Below are 19039 nucleotides of genomic sequence, written 5' to 3' on the forward strand. Positions count from 1 at the left end.
TTTTTGCAGGGCAGATAAAGCAGCGCCTCACATGTAACCAAAAGTTTGTATTGCATAGTAGGGTGGAGTAGCTTTCATGACAGTGTATCAACTAAAAGTACTTGTAGCAATGAAAAACCTAATTGATTTGAAATTGTAGAAGCAGCTATCCAGTATTTAGTTTATGAATCTCAAAATAGTGGTGGGGTTTGAAGCATTTGGACAATCACAATCTACAAAATGACTATATATCCTGCATTTCTGTCCAGCATTAAAATTTGTGGCCTTGACAATAAAAAATATCCCTATTCTGAAAAAAGTCTCATTTCTCTCTTCTTCTATTAAAACTATCAGCTTGCAGACATTTTTCTGTTTTGATGTTTTATAAATTGGACTATTTCCTTCTTAAGAAAGGACGGCATGTGATCTAATGGGAGTAGATCAAACTGCAACTTTATTTCTGTTCCTAGAAGCAAATCTTGACTACTTAAACTAAAGAATTCCCCTTTTTCCATCCTCAGTAGTTTTCATTGTTTTCCTTCAAAATATCTTGCGTTTTTCCCAGGTATGGTTTAATTGAAAGCTAATTAATTTCTCCTCTATATCCTCTATATTTATAAATTGCTCCTGATAAATGCAACTGGCTGAAGGATACAGAAGTGGTTTTTCCCCACTCCTATTTAAGGAAATGTTACTAACGTTTAAATGTTTTCTTCCACATTTATTGTCTTACTTGGATGCAGAGTGACACCCCTTAGAAACGGATGCTCGGTAACTTTCCTGTAATTGAAGTGGTCAGACACAGCCTTGGCACACTGCCACTGTATCCCGGAAAGTTATGATTGCTCTGCAGAGAAATCAGCTAAAACTGTCTCCAGCTTTATTGAGCTATCCTCACTGTGATGCTTAAGAAATGGAAGCTCTTGGTGACATGAGATGGAACAGTGCTGCTAGGAATTATTTTAGGTAGAAGCAAAACATAATCACATAATATCAAAATACCCGAAACTAATTTGTTACCTCTTTTTGTATTTTGATGTTAATCTGAAAGGATCTCAAACTCTTTCTGCACATGAAAGAGTACACTTTTGCATAACTGCATTTTTTTTTTTCTTGCATTGTGGGAAAGCAAACATTTGCAAGCTTTTAAAACTACGTGTAATTTTCACCCTAACAAAATAAATAATTTCAGACATTCATACAGTTCTCATACAGTTCTAGAATCTGCACTGTAATCCTGTTTAGATATAAAGACCTTGTGAAATTACCAGAACATGTAAAATGGCTATCATATATTCTTTCATCCTGAAAGACTGCTTAATCCTTACTATTCCTAAAATAGTTCACTCTGTAGATGTCATTGGGTTTTTTCCTCTCTACCTATAATTGAATAGTTATAGTAATTTTCTTTTCCTGCCACTGTGTGTAGTATTCTGTTCTGGAGATATACAAAAATTACATATGGGCATGTGTAAATTAAATGTAAATAATTTTTTTTTTTCACAGCAGATTTCAGATCTTTGTAGTTTTGAACGTTTCATAGTTCTGATCCAGATTTTCTAATAGCAAGTTTGTTCTGCTAACAAATCTGTCCCTCTGTTCCCTTCTGCTCTTGTACTTGTGTTTTTTCCCTGCTGCCCCATTCTCATGAAGGCAAATCCATCCTGTGGCAAGAATTTATCACCATGTCTTCTTCTCAAGTACTCTGACATTAATCCATACAACTGAAAATGCTTTTCTTCTATTTAAACATATCATCCTCTAGGTTTAACAATGTGAACTAGTTGGTGTTGTAAAGTCCAGAATGTAGGGATCGTGCTATGCTTGCTTTGGTATCAACCGGTATGATATTACTGCAGACTTGTTCATCAGTTTCTGGACATAACAAACTAAGGGTAATAGAAGAAAGTTACTGTTATATAGTTAAATGTAGTTGTATAATCTTTAATACAGTAGTTGTGAAAGGTGATAAGTTAACATCTATAAATGTAACAGTGCATTTTCAGTGTGAGAAGCATGACCTGTTTTCTGCCTGCATACGAAGATAATCACTATTACAGGTGCTTCAGATTTCTTCTTTAGAGAGAACATAAAAGCCTCTCCCAGACCTACATATCAGCCAAAACCCCAGTATTTCTACTGGCTGTTAAAACTGTGACTGGTTTGCTTCTTGATGCTTTGTTTTAGTGTCAGAGGTTTATGTGTGCAAATGAAATAGCCTGTTGCCCTATTTTGAGAAGCAAGTGAAAGTTAAAAGCTGTAGCTTCAGGAAGTTTCCATCTCTAGGAAATCCCTACATTGCACCATCTTCTAGTCTAGACTTGTACTGTTTTATAGACCAAAAGTAAACTTTTTCAAAGTCAAATTGGCATGTATGATTAGAACTCATCCAGCACAGTATCTTGACTGGGAACCACTCTACTACATTAATCAATATTTCAAAATCTCTCTGCTGTAATCTGCAATGCCAAGAGCTGATGGGTATGAACAAGCATCCTTTTTATATCTTTCTGGCTGCCTTTAGAAATAAATTATATGCTTGAAGATATCTGAAAAATTGAACATACACAACATTTAGTGAAAAACTACATTTCTATTGGTCAGAGCAGTTAGCACACTCAGTAGAATATGAAGCACCCCAACCCACTTTTTAAGTGCCATTGCCAGTTAACTGTTCACAGCTTTGTAGTGGTAGTTTATTAAAATCAATCCCCAAAGAAATCTGTCACAGTGAAACAAGATCCCAGCCTGAAAGAGGTGGTTCTGAATATGGTGAGGTTATTCTGCACGTTTGCAAAAACTTGTATTACTCCACTACTAAGTTTGCTCCCGTGAGCACATTAAAATCACAGAAAATACACCTTAAACTTCGCAGCAATGAATGAATTCCAGGTTCCATATCCTAGAACAGAGTTAAAGCAGTGGTTTTGCTACTGGCATAACAGGTAGTTATTGTCATTAAGTAATTGATGAGCATAATTACGCATTAAAATTCATTGCTACAGCATCTGTAAATAATGGTCTTTTTCTAGGTGTGATAGATAAACTTACTCGACACAGAGAGAGTCTATGCTCAAGAGAAGTTTATTGTAGTAGAGATAAGCAAAGCAGCGCTGGGTGCGTGGGGAATCTGCGTTCCACCTACACGCACACCTGACAAAGTTTTTAGTGGTCATTATATACCCTCCCTTTTGTTGTTACAATTCTCTGTTTTTGGGAATTATCCCACCTACTAATACATATTCATACTAATAGATACGCATGCTCTGTCTTGGTGTTAGGGTCTTCTCTGCCCATCTGGTAGTCGTCAGGATGAAGGCTCTCATCTTCCTCAGTTTGTCCTTCATCTGAACTCGGGGGTCCTTGTAGAAAAAAATCACTGTCCTTCTGGCTTTGGCTGACGTTTCTATGATCTCCCCCATTTGGTCATCTTCTTGTCCTTCAGCCCACGATTTATCTGTTCCTGTTCCTGTGTTTCGGTACATCTGGTTTCCTCAAAATAGACTCAGAACATCCTTATCAATGACATGAGCCATCCGCCATCTCATTTAACTAGCAACAGGAATCACTAGGTCGCTCTAACCTTTACTACACAGGTTCATGGATTCTTCTGTTAATACTGAAATTACTCCAGTTAATTACAGAAATGCGATGTAAAAACAGATGGTGGCTTAATCGTGCTGACTGGTCCCTCAGAGATGAGTGAGGGCCAGCTTGACCTGACAGAAACTTAGGGCCGGCTCCACGGCCACACTGGCGGCGTACCCACGGCGCGGTTTTGTTGTGCCACCATCCTTTCAACAATCGGAGTGCTTTGATGGCTTCATGAAGAATATCCCGTATCTAGCTGCAGCGGCCGCAACGTCTCCCTCAGCCCCAGGTGCCGAGGGTCACCCGCTCACAGGCGCTGCTGAGGCCGCTCGGCTTCGCCGCCGCCCGCGGGCCCGTGTGGCGCTGGGCGGGCGCGGCCTCGGGCGACTCACACCCGGCAGGCCCGGCCCGGCCCGGCCTCGCTCCGCGCTGCGGGAGCACGGCGCCGGCCGCCGCTCCTCCCCGGAACCATCGCTCCGCGGCGCGGGCGGCAGCCGGGCGGGTGTGCGGCGCACCGAGGCGGCGGAGGGCGGGCGTTTCCGGGCGGACGTTTCCGGGCGGGCGCGGGGGGCACTGCCGGAGCGCGGGTCGGGGTTCCTCGGCCCTCCCGGTCACCGGCGGCGCGGTGCCGCCTCACAGCCCCTTGGCGCGCCGTGCGGCTCCGTGACGGGGCTGCCGTTCCGGCGGGCGTCGAGGCTCCCCGGCCGGGGCGGCGGCTGTCGGTGTGGTGAGGAGCGCGGCCGCCGGCGGCCTCGCCGCGGCAGAGCGAACCCGAGATGGATGACGAGCCCGAGCGGACCAAGCGCTGGGAGGGAGGCTACGAGAGAACATGGTAGATCTTCCTCTTTTCTTTCCCTTTTCCCTCCGCACCTTATTGGTGAAAAACGAGAAAAATCTACCTTCTGCTCAATAACAACCTGTTTTGCGTAGGGAGATTCTTAAAGAAGATGAGTCCGGATCGCTGAAGGCGACCATCGAGGACATTCTCTTCAAGGCAAAGAGGAAAAGGTATTATGTGTTGCGCCGGCCCTGCCAATAACACTGGTTTGGTCAGTTCTAAGGACTTAATAGTTCTGAAACTGGCTTCTGTAGGTTGCGCAGGCGTGTCGGCACACCTGGCATATATCGCTTCGAAAAGGTGGACCCAATTTGAAAACCCTCTATCTCTGCAACCACAAACCCCCCATCAACAAAACTCTTACTGCTTGAAAGGATGGGCCATGTACCTTTAAATTATTGCTGCTCGGTTACTCATTAAACTGTTTGGAAATTTTTGTGTGATTGTAACATGTCACCATTATGAAATATACTGCTTTGAAGTTGCGTCCATCTCTTTGAAATGCCCTGTATTTCTGTGTTCTTATCCCTTCAGAGCTCCTGATGCATGCATCTTGCCTACCACTTGTTAATTGTGCTAGAAAATATAGTAAAATGTATTTTTATACTTAATGTTAAGACTGAGCATACACAGGCCAAGTACCCCAGATGTATGCCAGCTGAAGAGCTGGGGTCTTCATCTGATGCAGCATGGTGCAAAACGCTGCAATTGCAATTTGCACTGCTTGGAGAAAATCATCTAACATTTTTTTAGCATACAAGTCATGCTTGAAGCTACGTTTTGGTATCATGGCACCTGATTTGTATTTCAAATTGTCAGAAAAGTTGCTAGGTAAAATCTAGATTTGTTTTACATCAGATTGTGTTAAAATATTCAAATTCGGATAAAAATGTAAAGTTCTGTTAAACTGGTAGTAAGAAATAGTTTTTGTTTGTTTTCTGAGAGGCATGAAATCTGTTTGTGATTGAATTGTCTTTTTTTTCTGTGTATATGGTGTCTCTGGTTTGTTATTGCTTCATATTTGCCAGAAGTCTAGTATTGGATTTCTTTGAGACTGTTGTTTTAGGAACCATCCATTCATTTGCATCTTACTTAAATCCTTTTGTGTTTTATTAGACTCTATGAACACCATGGACAAGTTCGACTTGGAATGGTATGTTAGTGTCTTAACCCTTGTCTGTCCGGAGTCCAAAACTACTTGAACAGAGGTGGTGTGCCTAATCTGACAATGTGCTCAAGACCAAAGCTTGCATTTTCCGCCAACGTTTTTTTGTTTTGTTTTTTAAAACATTCTTTGTTCATTGACAGTGTGGGATGCAAAGCGTGAGTATCCAAAAGTGGATGTTTGGCGTATTTGCTGTATCAGGGTGTGTTTTGCAACAGCAGTCAGATCGCACCTGCTTGCACAGTCAATTTTTCTTCTTGTGAAAAATGGGCATAATTTAAATGAGTTGTAAATAACAACTTTATACAACCCTGAGTTCTTCAGATGAAGAGATGCAGGTGCAAACTGTGCATATTTTGTAGCTTATCATGAGAGGAAAAGAATAGTGTGCATTTTTTGAGATAGTATTTTTTTTGCATTTTGAAGGAGAAGCGAGAAAAATGCATTACTTTTTCAGTTGGGGTTGATTGCATAGCTCAGTGTACTGAATTCTCCATGTTTAACTACTTCTTCTCTCAAACATTCTTAATTTTTTAAGTCAATGGAATAATGAATAGTTAATTTAAATATCTGTTCTGTGACTATCACTTATGGTGATAATGCAGATGCGTCACCTTTATGTGGTTGTTGATGGATCAAGAACTATGGAGGATCAAGATTTAAAACCGAACAGACTTACTTGCACTTTGAAGGTATTTCTGTACTCAAAAGTTTTCTCTTATTAATCCCTGTTTTCTCTGAAAGCCAGTTCCATTTTGTGTTTAAAAGAATGGCAGTCTCCTGTGACTAGATTACTTGCATAGCCTCGTCTCTCATCCCTGCTTTTTTTCCCTTGTTTCTGTTGCCAGTCTGTACCTTTTCTGTTTTTTGAATAGTAAAATCTGTGTGACATTAGTTTGCCTTGCATGAGTACTTCTGTACAGTAAAAACACTTTGTAAGGACATACTGTGGAAAGACACGTTATGAAAAGTATGTGCAAATTAAGCTAAACTGTTGCCCTTAATAAGGGTTGGAAAAACAACAGATGCTTTCATTACACATCTAGACTTGTTCTTTCTATACAGTTGTGTTTTGATGAATTCTGGTTTGAGTGAATGCTAGATGGGAGTTGAATTGGACTGCTGCTTCAGACTGTGGAGGACTTGAACTGTACATTTGGTACTATATGATCTTCCCTAATAACGTTAAGCATTAGAAGTGCAGGGTTTTGATGATTTTGTATGGATTAGTGCTTTTTGGTGTATCTTAAAACTCCATTTGAACCAACAGTAATATAGAACGTTAATAGATGAAGTGAATAAAGTAAAATCTGGCTACTTTCTAAAATTTACATTGCAGTGGTAGGGAAGGGCTCGTTCTCCCTTTTTTTTTCCTAACTTTTTTTTTTAAATAATACTCGATATTTTCCAAGTACCACCTACTTAATGCATGTGGAATAAAACCATTTTAGTTTTTAACAGTCTTTTCTTTATAGTTATTGGAATATTTTGTTGAAGAGTACTTTGACCAAAATCCTATCAGTCAGGTATGTATAACCATGCAAGAAACAAGTAACTGAAAACTATTTTAAAAGTTGGTGTTATTTTTAACACTACCAAGTAAACTGTTTTCAATTGATGTATTCCTTCCCATCCCTTCCTCATCTTGTTTCTGCCTAATGAAAATAAGGACCCATCTATTCCCTTTTTCCTAAACGTAAATTCTAATGCAGAAGACTTGCTTATATAATTTTTTTCAGGCATTTAGAATTTTAGAAGGTTTATTTTTGTACCGTGTGGCAAAAGTACATGAGATACAGGAATGTATGTTAAGTGACGCATAGTGTTGTACTGCTGTTGTTACAAGAACGTTTGTATAGTTAAGTAATTCCAATCCATAAAGAAGTATTAGGCAAAATATAGCAAAGATGTAAATCAGCTTATTTTTAGACTTGATGAGAAAAGTTTTGCCTTTTTTTTTTTTCATTCTCCAGATTGGCTTAATTGTAACCAAGAGTAAAAGAGCTGAAAAAATGACAGAACTTTCAGGTAAGGAGGTAGTATGTTGTTGTTTTTTTAATTGGAGATCTGTTTTAATCTCTTGCATTGATGTAGTCTACTTGGATGACACTGCTGAAAGTGAGATTTAAAAGTTAAGTTATTGTAAGTTATCACAGAATGTGAGGGATTGGAAGGGACCTCAAAAGATCATCTAGTCCAATCCACCTGCCGGAACAGGAACACCCAGATGAGGTTACACAGGAAGGTGTCCAGGCGGGTTTCGAATGTCTGCAGAGAAGGAGACTCCACAACCTCCCTGGGCAGCCTGTTCCAGTGTTCTGTCACCCTCACTGAGAAGAAGTTTCTTCTCAAATTTAAGTGGAACCTCCTGTGTTCCAGTTTGAACCCATTACCCCTTGTCTTACCATTGGTTGTCACCGAGAAGAGTCTGGCTCCATCCTCCTGACACTCACCCTTTACTTATTTATAAACATTAATGAGGTCACCCCTCAGTCTCCTCTTCTCCAAGCTCAAGAGCCCCAGCTCCCTCAGCCTTTCCTCATAAGGCAGATGCTCCACTCCCTTAGTCATCTTTGTGGCCCTGCGCTGGACTCTCTCCCTGTCCTTCTTGAACTGAGGGGCCCAGAACTGGACACATTATTCCAGATGAGGTCTCACCAGGGCAGAGTAGAGGGGAAGGAGAACCTCTCTCGACCTACTAACCACCCCGCTTCTAATCCACCTCAGGATGCCATTGGCCTTTCTGGCCACAAGGGCACAGTGCTGGCTCATGGTCATCCTGCTGTCCACCAGGACCCCCAGGGCCCTTTCCCCTACACTGCTCTCTAATAGGTCATTCCCCAACCTGTACTGGAACCTGGGGTTGTTCCTGCCCAGATGCAAGACTCTATGCTTTCCCTTGTTATATTTCATTAAATTTTCCCCCGCCCAACTCTCCAGCCTGTCCAGGTCTCTCTGGATGGCAGCACAGCCTTCTGGTGTGTCAGCCACTCCTCCCAGTTTGGTGTCATCAGCAAACTTGCTGATAGTACACTCTATTCCCTCATCCAAGTCATTGATGAATATATTGAATAATACTGAAACCAGTGTCTTTATATTGATCTGTTTTGATCTAGAATTGTCATTGCATGCTTGTTTGTAATCAAGTCTTATCCACATTGCAACTAAAATATGTTTTGTTTCCTCTATAGTTAATTTCTCACCTTGTTCATTAATTTTGCCTTTTATGACAACTGTGTGTTCTGTGAGATATGACCAAGTGTTAAGAACTAAGTTTTCTTTCGTTCCTGCCTTCTGTCACTAGCAATCTGTGTGGCTTCAGAATGAAGTCTTAATTTTTTCTCTTTATTCACCATTAAAACTGAAGCAAATTTATTAAGGAATTTGAGGATCAATCAATCCGTGAACAGTACTTTGAGAATAATAGAAGAAACTAAACTCTATTTCTGCTGAAACACTTTGTGAGATACTTCTGATTCACGTTAAGCACTTAATGATATGCAACAGTGATTTTATTATTTTTCACTTTTTATGGTTTCTAACAATTAGTTGCCTGTTGAGTAAATATCTTTCTGCTGACGTATTGTTCTGTTGTTTTCTACATTCTCATCAAGAGGTCAATTTCTAAGTAGAAACATATAGTTACAAGTCACAGTTTGAAAACTATTGTTGTACAAGTGCACTTCATTAAATATATAGTTTAAATAGTTCAATTCTTTTAACTTGTTATTTCAGGTGAATTGTTTTTTTTTTTTTTTTCACTTACAGGTAACTCGAAAAAGCACATAACTGCTCTGAAGAAAGCGGCAGATATGACCTGCAGTGGAGAGCCATCTCTATATAATGCCCTCAACTTGGCCATGCAGACTTTAAAGTTAGTATTTACATGGAGTTTTTTTCGTTTTCCATAATTAGCATAATACTGATTGTGAATTTTTGGAGGGGCAGAGACACTATTTTTTTACAAGTAGCATCTTGCATCATGCTGATCTGAGTCTTTAAAAGGCAGCTTTAGATCCTCTTTCAATACAAACTGTTAAGAAGTTGAATGTACTAGTAGTGCAGAAGTTCATTTGCTAACACAAGATGCTCCTATTTAGAGGTGTCCTGCTTATAAAAAGCAAAAATATTTTAAAACTAAGTAGATGATTTTTTGTTGTGTATGAATATGGTGATGAAAGACCTTGGAATTATTTTTTACTAGAGAGTTAAGGTATGAGAGAGGGCAGAATTAGGGGCTAATAATGATGAAAGAACAGGAAAATAAGCAGCACTGAATCACAGTAATCTGGTGGGAAGTTTTGGCATACTTTAGAAAGGTAAATTTGGGAGTAGAATAGATTAAAAAATGTTTTTGCTATGTGAGGTGTTGAGATGGAATTAACATTTGTGGAAGCCTGCTTTAACAAATAGTTAGAGGTAGAAACACGGACAGAACAAAGCTAGTAGTCAGTCATTAAAAAGTCATGTGAATGACTAGTTGGAAGAGAGTTTTCCATTAAGAACTAAAAGGCAGTAGTTAAAAGTAATGGATTTACACCTATAAAGTGATTAGGGATTTTTAGTTTAAGAAGTCAGGAAGACTTACTGCAATGTTGTTAGTTTGAAGGTGAATTTTACCCATGAAAGTACAGATGAGGTACAGGGATAACTTAAACTTCAGAGAAAACAATCAAATAACCACTACACAATCAAGTACTGTATTTTAGATACTGGAAAGGTTTGGCTTTTGGAAGGTGAAATTCTGGTGGTCAGAGAAGGATCTCACCACAGTCTTTTATAATTTGTAGGGGGCTTCATATCATATAATCTTCTGATTTTAGTACCATAGACTTCTTGGAAAATTTAACACGTAAGTAGCTTAGTGTACAGAAGTAAATTAACCGTGTACTTTCTTTAGGCACATGCCAGGACATACAAGCAGAGAGGTTTTGATAGTCTTCAGCAGTCTGACGACATGTGATCCAGCCAACATCTATGATCTAATTAAGGTACGTACAGAAGTGAAATTTGACTACTGTATTGAATATCCAAGCTATTAGACTAAAAACAGTTGCAGCATCATTGCCAATTAAATGTCATTTAAAACTTTGAACGCTTTACTGTTCAGCCTATGAATTTAAGCATGCTTTCTCTTTCCATTTGAAGTGTTTAAAAGCGGTTAAGATCAGAGTGTCTGTCATCGGCCTAAGTGCTGAAGTTCGAGTTTGTACAGTACTTGCCCGAGAAACTGGTGGTATGTATCTGAAATTCAGTAGTTCAGAAGTTCAGTAGTTTTTAAAATAGAACTTAAATAACTGATTTGTCATTTATTCTTTAATGCACTTTTATGTTTAAGGATGAATATTCTGTTGTGCTGGCAGAAAATTTAACGGTTTCCCAAATCTCCAAAATACAAATTATTTAGTGAACTTATCAGCTTGTAGCTGCATCTCTAGAGAGAAGAAATACATTTATTTTAAAACCTAGTGTTCCACATATAAAGCTATGTGATGTGGAACATAATTAATGCAACATGTTAATTTCTACAGTGGTAACTTTTACAATATCATTTCTACAGTGAATTGTTGGAGAAAAAGCTGTGGGCCTTCATATCTAATTAAACATTCTGGTGTTGTTTATTTTAAAGCTTGTCATTTTCAGTAGCATTAACATGACTCTTATTTAGGAACAGAGTTGGCTGCATTTTTTTTTTGTTAACCTAAGTTGTTTTTTGTCTTGGAGAGTATGTATTTTTTTTTATCTGCTCATAATCTGAGAGTAAGGCATCTCTTTCTTTGTGACAGGAACATACCACGTTATTTTAGATGAAAGTCACTATAAGGAACTGCTGATGCATCATGTTAGTCCTCCACCTGCCAGTTCAAATTCTGAGTGCTCCCTTATTCGAATGGGTAGGATATGGTTTTGTTAAAGTGTTAGCACAACATTTGTGAATGTTGTCGTTTTCTTTCTTTGCTTCTTCTGTGTTAAATCCATAAAAATAGTTAGAAGCATAATAAAGACATTGCACAATTGCTTTTTAAAAAATTTTAACTTTTATTTTGCTAAATAGATATACATTTTCTGGATGTTGTTCCTGCAAAGTAGTCAGCTATTAAGTTAAGAATTAAAACAAATGAGACAAATTACTTAACTGCAGTTGGGAACAATAAAGTGGAGAGATATTGCTTTTACAGTAATTGTTATAGATGTAATATTTAGAAATTAAGGTTGAAAAACTATTTTGTTTGTTCCTGGTTTTTTTCCCTGCAGAAGGCAACTGTTAGAAGCTTAATTGCCTGTAAGAGCTATCTGTTGGGCCATATAGAGTATGTTTGCTAGGAGGACTGTTGTGGTGTTCTTTCAACAAATTGATTTTGTACCTTTTCTTCTCCTGATGTACTTCTCAGTAAATTTAAGACTGGAGTTAAACCAGAATAGGAACTCTTAATGCCATGAATTAGAGCATTGACTTCTCATTTTCATCCACCTGTTTTTGCAGATAAGAACATATGTATTTTTATGTGTTCGTTTATACACTGAAGAGATTTACTTGTTAAAGGTAAAGCCTGAGCAGCAGTTGGATAAATTAACTGCCCACTTCACACGCACTGTAAAAGATATGTAGTGGAAAGAATGGTGTCTGTTACAGCCTCTGTGAAGTGCTATAGTCCATCTCTCATATGCTGTACCTGAAAGGTGAATGTACGCTTGGTGTCTGCGTATAAAAATATTTTCCCCTTCATCAGAAACCATTGTTTAAGTGTATATTCTTGTAGTGCTCTTTCTGCTTTCCTGCCATTGCACATCATTTTCTTTTTAGCTGTCCTTCAAAAATGAGGTTCCAGCGAGCTTCAGTTAACGTGAAGTCTATGAAAAGGTTTTTTTTCAGTTGAGGGATTTGGTCGTGGTTGTAGGTAGAGACATTTATGAAGAATTTGATACCTAGTTAAGAGTATATTACTTCTGTAATAACAAATGAACAAAAAGAGAGATAGGTCTTAATGTTTGGAATAATCTTTGAACTTCTTCGTTGAAGTAAGAAAGTGAAAGATTACTTGCATGTTTAAAATTGGTAATCTGAGATGTTTTTCTCTTCAGGTTTTCCTCAGCATACTATTGCTTCTCTATCTGATCAAGATGCAAAGCCATCCTTTAGCATGGCGTAAGTAGAGTTGATTGGAATTCAATGAGCTGATCGCAATTCAATGATAATTAGTCAAACTAAGAAAATATGCTTTACAGTGGAAATATTGCAAAATAAAATGGAAAAAAAAGTAAAGTCTGTGACTTCTTAGTAGAAATTTTATTCCTGTTTGCACATCCAGTATGTGTCCATAGTTACTCTGGTAAATGTGCTTTTTAAAATTTATATTTACATTTTTTTGAAGGTAGTAAATGGCTTTTAGTAATGTTGTGCAGTGATTAGAACACAAGGGTTCTTCAGGATGTTAAAGTAATTACTGCTGATTTTACTTGCATTTCTTGATTCAAGTATTTTTATTGCTATAATTATGAGGATGAAGGGTATTACCTGGAATAAAGTATTCTTAGTCACTGATGTGACTTTAAAGGAAAGTTTAAAATAGAGGCCTTGTTTGATTAGCCTACCAGTGCTCTTCTTACTGAAAGGAATCATAGTTTTCAAGGATGAAAGGGGAGTCTGAGTTTCAGAAGAAAACAGTGTCTGCTGTTTGAAAGAATAAGTACTACTGTGGATCTTAAAGTCAATACAGAATATTTGTGTATCCGTAGAAATACTAATGCTGTTATCTTTCATAACATTATTTTCTAAAGATGAATTGGCTTATTTATGTGGGAAAATTTAGCCTTTGTTCTGTTTATGTGGGAAAATCTGTTTACTGATATCTCACCCTCTCAGTTGTTTTCTGACACTTCCATACACACACAACTGTTGCATGGAAGCCACTGGTACTTTTTAAACTATTTATTTTGAGGACCGTGTAGTATTTGTAGTTATGTAGTATTATGGTGTTATCTCTTCGATTTTAAATTGTCTCTCTCTCCTCTAGGCAGTTGGAAAGCAATAGTGAGCCGGGTCTTACACTGGGTGGATATTTCTGTCCCCAGTGCAGAGCCAAATACTCTGAGCTTCCTGTGGAATGCAAAATCTGTGGTGAGTAGCCAGAAAAGGTGAGCGTATTAATTACATGTTAGTATGAGACAGTTAAAGGGTAGAAAAATTCAGCTATACTGAGGAATTAGAAGCTAGCTCTGCTTAAAGAAGCCTGCATTTCTGTGTTCTAGGATATCAGCTTCATACGAGGGACTTCCAGGGCTATGCCTGTAACAGTAAAGCTGTATCATGTTCCCTAGTATAATGTTATAAACTAAAACCCCTAAAGCAAAGCAGGGAAGAAGGGTGATTTACATATAAATGGTAGTAATTTCCTCAAAAATCCTGGTTTAACAGGCACATCACTGTTTCAGGCTCCTCAGTGCAAGACCATGAAAATATAGTGCTATGAAGTAAAAGTAAAAATAGAGTACTTTGAAGTAAACGTACCCTCTCACCTCTGGGAGGATGTGAAGGAAAGGTTTCAAAGTTGAACCCAACGGCAGTCTAAACAGTGACACGTGAGAGGCTCTAGTGTGGTAGATGAAAGCCCTTTGGTCTTGCAAATGTTAATGGACTGTGCAATCTCCCTCCCCTTAATGAAGGCGGGAGGGAGTATTAGCATTTTTTATTGTATTATGTGAGCAACAGCTGTCCTGTTAGCTTGTACAGGCATGTGACTAAAATGTGATCAAGATGCGTGTATTTGGCAAGATAATTAAATACTTCTAGTTTTGTTTTGCCTTGTCCAAGTTTCATGTCAAGGTTTTCACATCAGCATGAGTTTTGTTTTCAGCAAGGTAGTAGTGTAACTGGAGAAATCCTGCATATCAGCAACAGATTGTCCGCAGCTGTCAGCAGAACAAGAGCTCAGAAGCTTACATTGCATGTGAGTGAGCAATGAAGAAGTTTGTGCCAGCCCATACCCCAGCTAACACTAGCCTGTTGTCGTAATTTAACCCCAGGCAGCAACTAAGCACCCCACAGCCACTCACACACTCCTCCCGGGTGGGATGGGGAAGAGAATCAGAAGGCTAAAAGTGAGAAAACTCGTGGGTTGAGATAAAGAGTTTAATAGGTAAAGCAAAAGCCAAGCACAGGCCAAGCAAAGCGAGGGATTTATTTGCTACTTCCCGTCAGCAGCCATCTCTAGAAAAGCAGAGTTCCATCACATGTAACAGTTACTTCAGAAGATAGATGCAATAACTCCAAATGTCTTCTTCCTCCTTCCTTCTTCTTCCTCCAGATTTATATGTTGAGCATGATGTCACATGGTATGGAATATCTCTTTGGTCAGTTGGGGTCAGCTGTAATGGCTGTGTCCTCTCCCAACTTCTTGTGCACTCCCAGCCTGCTCGCTGGTGGGGTGATGTGCAGAGCTGAAAAGGCCTTGGCTCTATGTAAGCACTGCTCAGCAATAGCTAAAACATCCCTGTGTTCTGAACACTGTTTCCTGCACAAATCCAAAATATAGTCCCATACTAGCTGCTACGAACAAAATTAGCTCTGTCCCAGACAAAAGCAGCAGACTTATGTTAGTGGAAGCAGGGCTGTGGTGTGTCTGCAGCAGCATTACAGCAGGCTGCAGTAGAGCTTTGTAGTTGGGCACCAGTTTAACTGATGATGTGAAACAGCAGAACCGTTGATGCCAAAGAGGAGTTGTGCATTTAGATTTAATCAGAAGACTCTTCTACTGTTACATTTTGGTTATGGCAAGAGGATGAAAAACTTGCTGACTTTACAGCTGTGCATTGTAAAGGTACTTCTAAAGACTGAGTTAGAAACTTTGGCAATTTGCTTTTTCTTCAATTCATATTTGGATTTAATTGTGGTAAGTATTATAGGTTTGGATTATGGAAGCTAACGAATAATTTTATGGTTTTTAATTCTTAAAAGCTCTGAACTACTGAGAAATTAAAAAAAAACCCTTTTTGCTTTGTTTACGAGACAAGCTTTTCAGTAAGTCCTCTCTTGTAATACTTTTGGTGTCTCTTTATTTGCAGGTCTTACGTTAGTGTCTGCACCTCACCTGGCTCGGTCTTACCATCACTTGTTTCCTTTGGATGCCTTCCAGGAAGTTCCTCTGGAAGAATATCAGGGGGAACGGTATGCAAATTATATTTGTGACAATGAGTGTACTTGTGGACCCTGTAATTATTTTTTTGTAGTCATGGAAGTAAGAATAGCTGGCAGCAGCTTCTCTGCTGCTGGAGGCACTGTTGAAAATTTGGGCATTTTTGGGCCCCTCTGGCAATACAAAATGTTTGTAGCTCCCATTAACAGTTGTCCTGTGTGTTCAGTTGAATAGCTGAAATAATTGCCATAAACTGTTAGGACGTATGAGATGCTTTTTAGATACTGTTTTACACAATCTTGATTAGTTTTTTTCAGTTAAAATACACAATTTTGCTTTTAGGTATTGTCAAGGCTGCCAGGGAGAAATGAAAGATCAAAACGTAAGTATGTTGAACTGCACTGGAATTCGCATTGAGGGATGTCAGAAGTAGGTGATCCTTTAGTATGGTCTGCTGAAGACCGGAAAATTATTTGTGGAATTTTATGTCATGGTTAACTAGAGTTCTCTGTTACGGAGTCATGCCTCTTACAGTGCAAAGTCTATAAAAGTCTGGGAAGAGATTTCCTAGAGAGTTGCGTAAATAAGCTTCCGCTCAGCCATTTGGGAGCATCTACAGTGGCTCGAGCTCAGCCACTTGCTGTTAGAAACTTTAATTCAGTGGGATTTCTGTGATGTTAGCAATACAGTCAGTTTACACTGCCTTGAAGACACAAATGTTGCCCTACTGTAGTACTATAATGGTGATAAATCTTCCTCATTTGACTTGTTTTTCTGTCTTTTCCACACAGGTTTACATATGTAAAGTGTGTCAGAATGCATTTTGCGTGGAGTGTGATTTGTTTGTTCATGATTCTCTGCACTGCTGTCCTGGCTGTATTCATGAGCACCCTGCTCCTGTATCTGTATGATGACATGTCTTTTTAGAAATTGTCATATCTGTGTAATTCTTGCATACATCTATTTTTTTTATTCAGCAATAGCTTTCACTGAGGCACCTCAAATCAAGAAGGACTGAGATAATTATAGAAGGATGAACACTGGCTTGGAGCAAACTTTAATTTTTACCTAATGTATTAATGGTTTTGTTACTGTTAATATATTCTTGAATTATCTGTATCTGATTTATTTTCTTTGCTCTTGTCTGGAAAACTCTGGCTTTTTCTGAGTAACATGTATATTTGTAAATGTGAAAGTTATAAAACCGGTTTGTATGATAAAGTGGTGATTCATCTTTTTTTGTTATTTGTTCAGAAAAGAAGCTCCAAAAATCTATTTTATATACTAATTGTTATAAGCTCTTGTCTTGGTGGATGGAAGACTTCTATCAATCAAAATATTTTTTGGTAAGAATATAACAAAGATGTTTTTGAGCAGTTAGTTGGGGGACACTTCAAATATTAATTTGAAGTACTGTGGCTGTTCACCTTGACCTTCAGTAAGGCAACTCAAATACAGCTCAACTCAAATGTTTGAGTCCAGGTGAGCAGAACAGAGAGCTGAGCAAAGTGTACAGGTTTTTTTTTCCCAATTCTACACTATATAGATTCTTAATGCTCTGGATTCCTACAGGGCACAAGGGAGAGGTTTTTAAGGAATTCAGCCTCTTCCTCAGAGAGCCCTCCTGCCCTGCAGAAAAGCAAAGTGCCCTCTGCTCTGTGACGCTGAAGAAACATTAATCAAGCTCAACTAAGAATGTTGAGGAGTTTAGGTGAAGGGACCAAAGGCCTCGGGAGGAACAGGGTTCTGAATGAGCCTGAAACAGCCCAAAACAAACCTAAACGGACCCCGTGTTATTAGTCAGGATGGAGAAAGTGGTTGGATACAGGTTTGTAAAAGGATATTTCTTATAAACTCCACGTTACACTGAAAGCTGTAATCGGATAGTCAACTACATCCACAAGAAGGCAGCTGAAAAAACATTTTAGGTTTTAATGGTACAACTCAAAACTAGCCAAATTCTATTACTGCTGTGTCTGTAGTTGTGGGGTGTAAGTTTCTCTTTCTTGTAGGAGTGTAAGGTTACTGAAAGGCAATATATTGCAAAGCTTTAAGCCCTGAGTTTGTACAAACTATTGTTTGATGGTCACAGCATTGAAGACAGTGATGCTGTTTTGATTCTGGGGCTCTCCTTGGCTAAACCTTTAGAGAAACAGACAATAGGGTGGGGGGAGAAGGGGAGACATGGGTCTTTGTCTGAATGTTGAAGAATGGAAATTGAGACGAATGCAAAACACTCTGCTGTTTTACAGAGTCTGTTCTAAGTGTGATTGCAGTTTGAACTTGTGCAAATGTAACATGCTACACCTCAATAAGAGGCAGTTGTCATGGTGCCGTGTCTAAAGCAGTATGTCACATCTACTTTTCTGAAGTCATCTTGTGACGTTTGTAAGACATCCAGAGTAACTCAGTCGATGATGTATCTGACTTAATTTTTAAAATTGTGAGCTTCGTTGTCAGATTAGGAACAGCAATAATCTGACCTAACCACTGAATATTAAAAGTGCAAATAAAAAAAGCAACCCATATCTTAAGTTAGTCGCCTGTTTTTCACCCTCACCACATGCAAACAATACATGCTACTTTTCAGTTTTCACATGCAGTTTTCATTTCAAGTCCTTTAAATATGCAAATTTGTAATTGTTAATGTAGCTCCTGCGCTTTTTCTATTATTTATGCCTGCAGGCTGGCTAGAATGTAGTAAATCTACTGTGTTGGCAGGAAAATGATGCAGCATCTGTGTATCATTTTGTGCCAAGTCAATGCCTGTAAGCCCTTTGTGCTATCAGGTGATTGCAGTGCCTGTTACTGTAAGGGTGTCCTAAAAACTAGCAGAAAAAGGATATATTCATGGGGTTTGATATGGTCTAGTAGGCCATTCCATGCCAAAGGAATGCCCTAATCATCTGGCTCTTAGATATTCTGATACTGGTGACAGCATCTTGATACGATGTCTTCTGATAATAATTTTAACTTCACAACCAGCATATCCAAATGGAAAAAGTGGTTTTGTCAAAACACTTTAAACCTGTCCCAGCTTTTTCTCTTGCTAGATACCAAAATCACATACTTGGAAGTTGTAGCCATATACTCCATTATCTGCTTGTGGTCTGAGTAACAATTTGGCTTGTACTTTTCCACCCTTCTTGTTGGATAGGAAGGGCAGTTCAAACTAGGTCTGAAAAAATTGCTATCAGGGCAACATTTCTGTGGTATATAAAGAATTTCAGATGTGGCCTTTGTATTTAAAGCAGCATGGAGGAAATGCTTCCTTCACCTGTACTCTTTGACTGGGATTCACTGGATCTCAAGTCCCCTTTGCTTGTGGGAAGT

General features: G+C 38.8%; 1 protein-coding gene across 2 annotated transcripts; it reads left to right on the forward strand.

Annotated features, from left to right (window-relative positions):
* Positions 1 to 4130: 4130 nt before the first annotated feature.
* On the forward strand, positions 4131 to 18196 carry GTF2H2 (general transcription factor IIH subunit 2). Of its 2 annotated transcripts, XM_065656937.1 has the most exons (15): positions 4131 to 4402; positions 4501 to 4578; positions 5525 to 5561; positions 6179 to 6265; positions 7049 to 7099; positions 7547 to 7601; positions 9342 to 9447; positions 10474 to 10564; positions 10722 to 10809; positions 11360 to 11467; positions 12657 to 12720; positions 13589 to 13692; positions 15636 to 15738; positions 16049 to 16088; positions 16498 to 18196. In XM_065656937.1, the coding sequence occupies exons 1-15, from the start codon at positions 4347 to 4349 to the stop codon at positions 16615 to 16617; spliced, it is 1188 nt and encodes a 395-aa protein (XP_065513009.1). In that variant the 5' UTR covers positions 4131 to 4346; the 3' UTR covers positions 16618 to 18196. The 2 variants fall into 2 exon arrangements, with proteins under 2 accessions (XP_065513009.1, XP_065513010.1); XM_065656938.1 differs by lacking the exon at positions 16049 to 16088.
* The last annotated feature ends 843 nt before the right edge of the window (positions 18197 to 19039 follow it).

Source organism: Caloenas nicobarica, chromosome Z (genome assembly GCF_036013445.1).
Source record: "Caloenas nicobarica isolate bCalNic1 chromosome Z, bCalNic1.hap1, whole genome shotgun sequence".
Taxonomy (NCBI): Eukaryota; Metazoa; Chordata; class Aves; order Columbiformes; family Columbidae; genus Caloenas; species Caloenas nicobarica.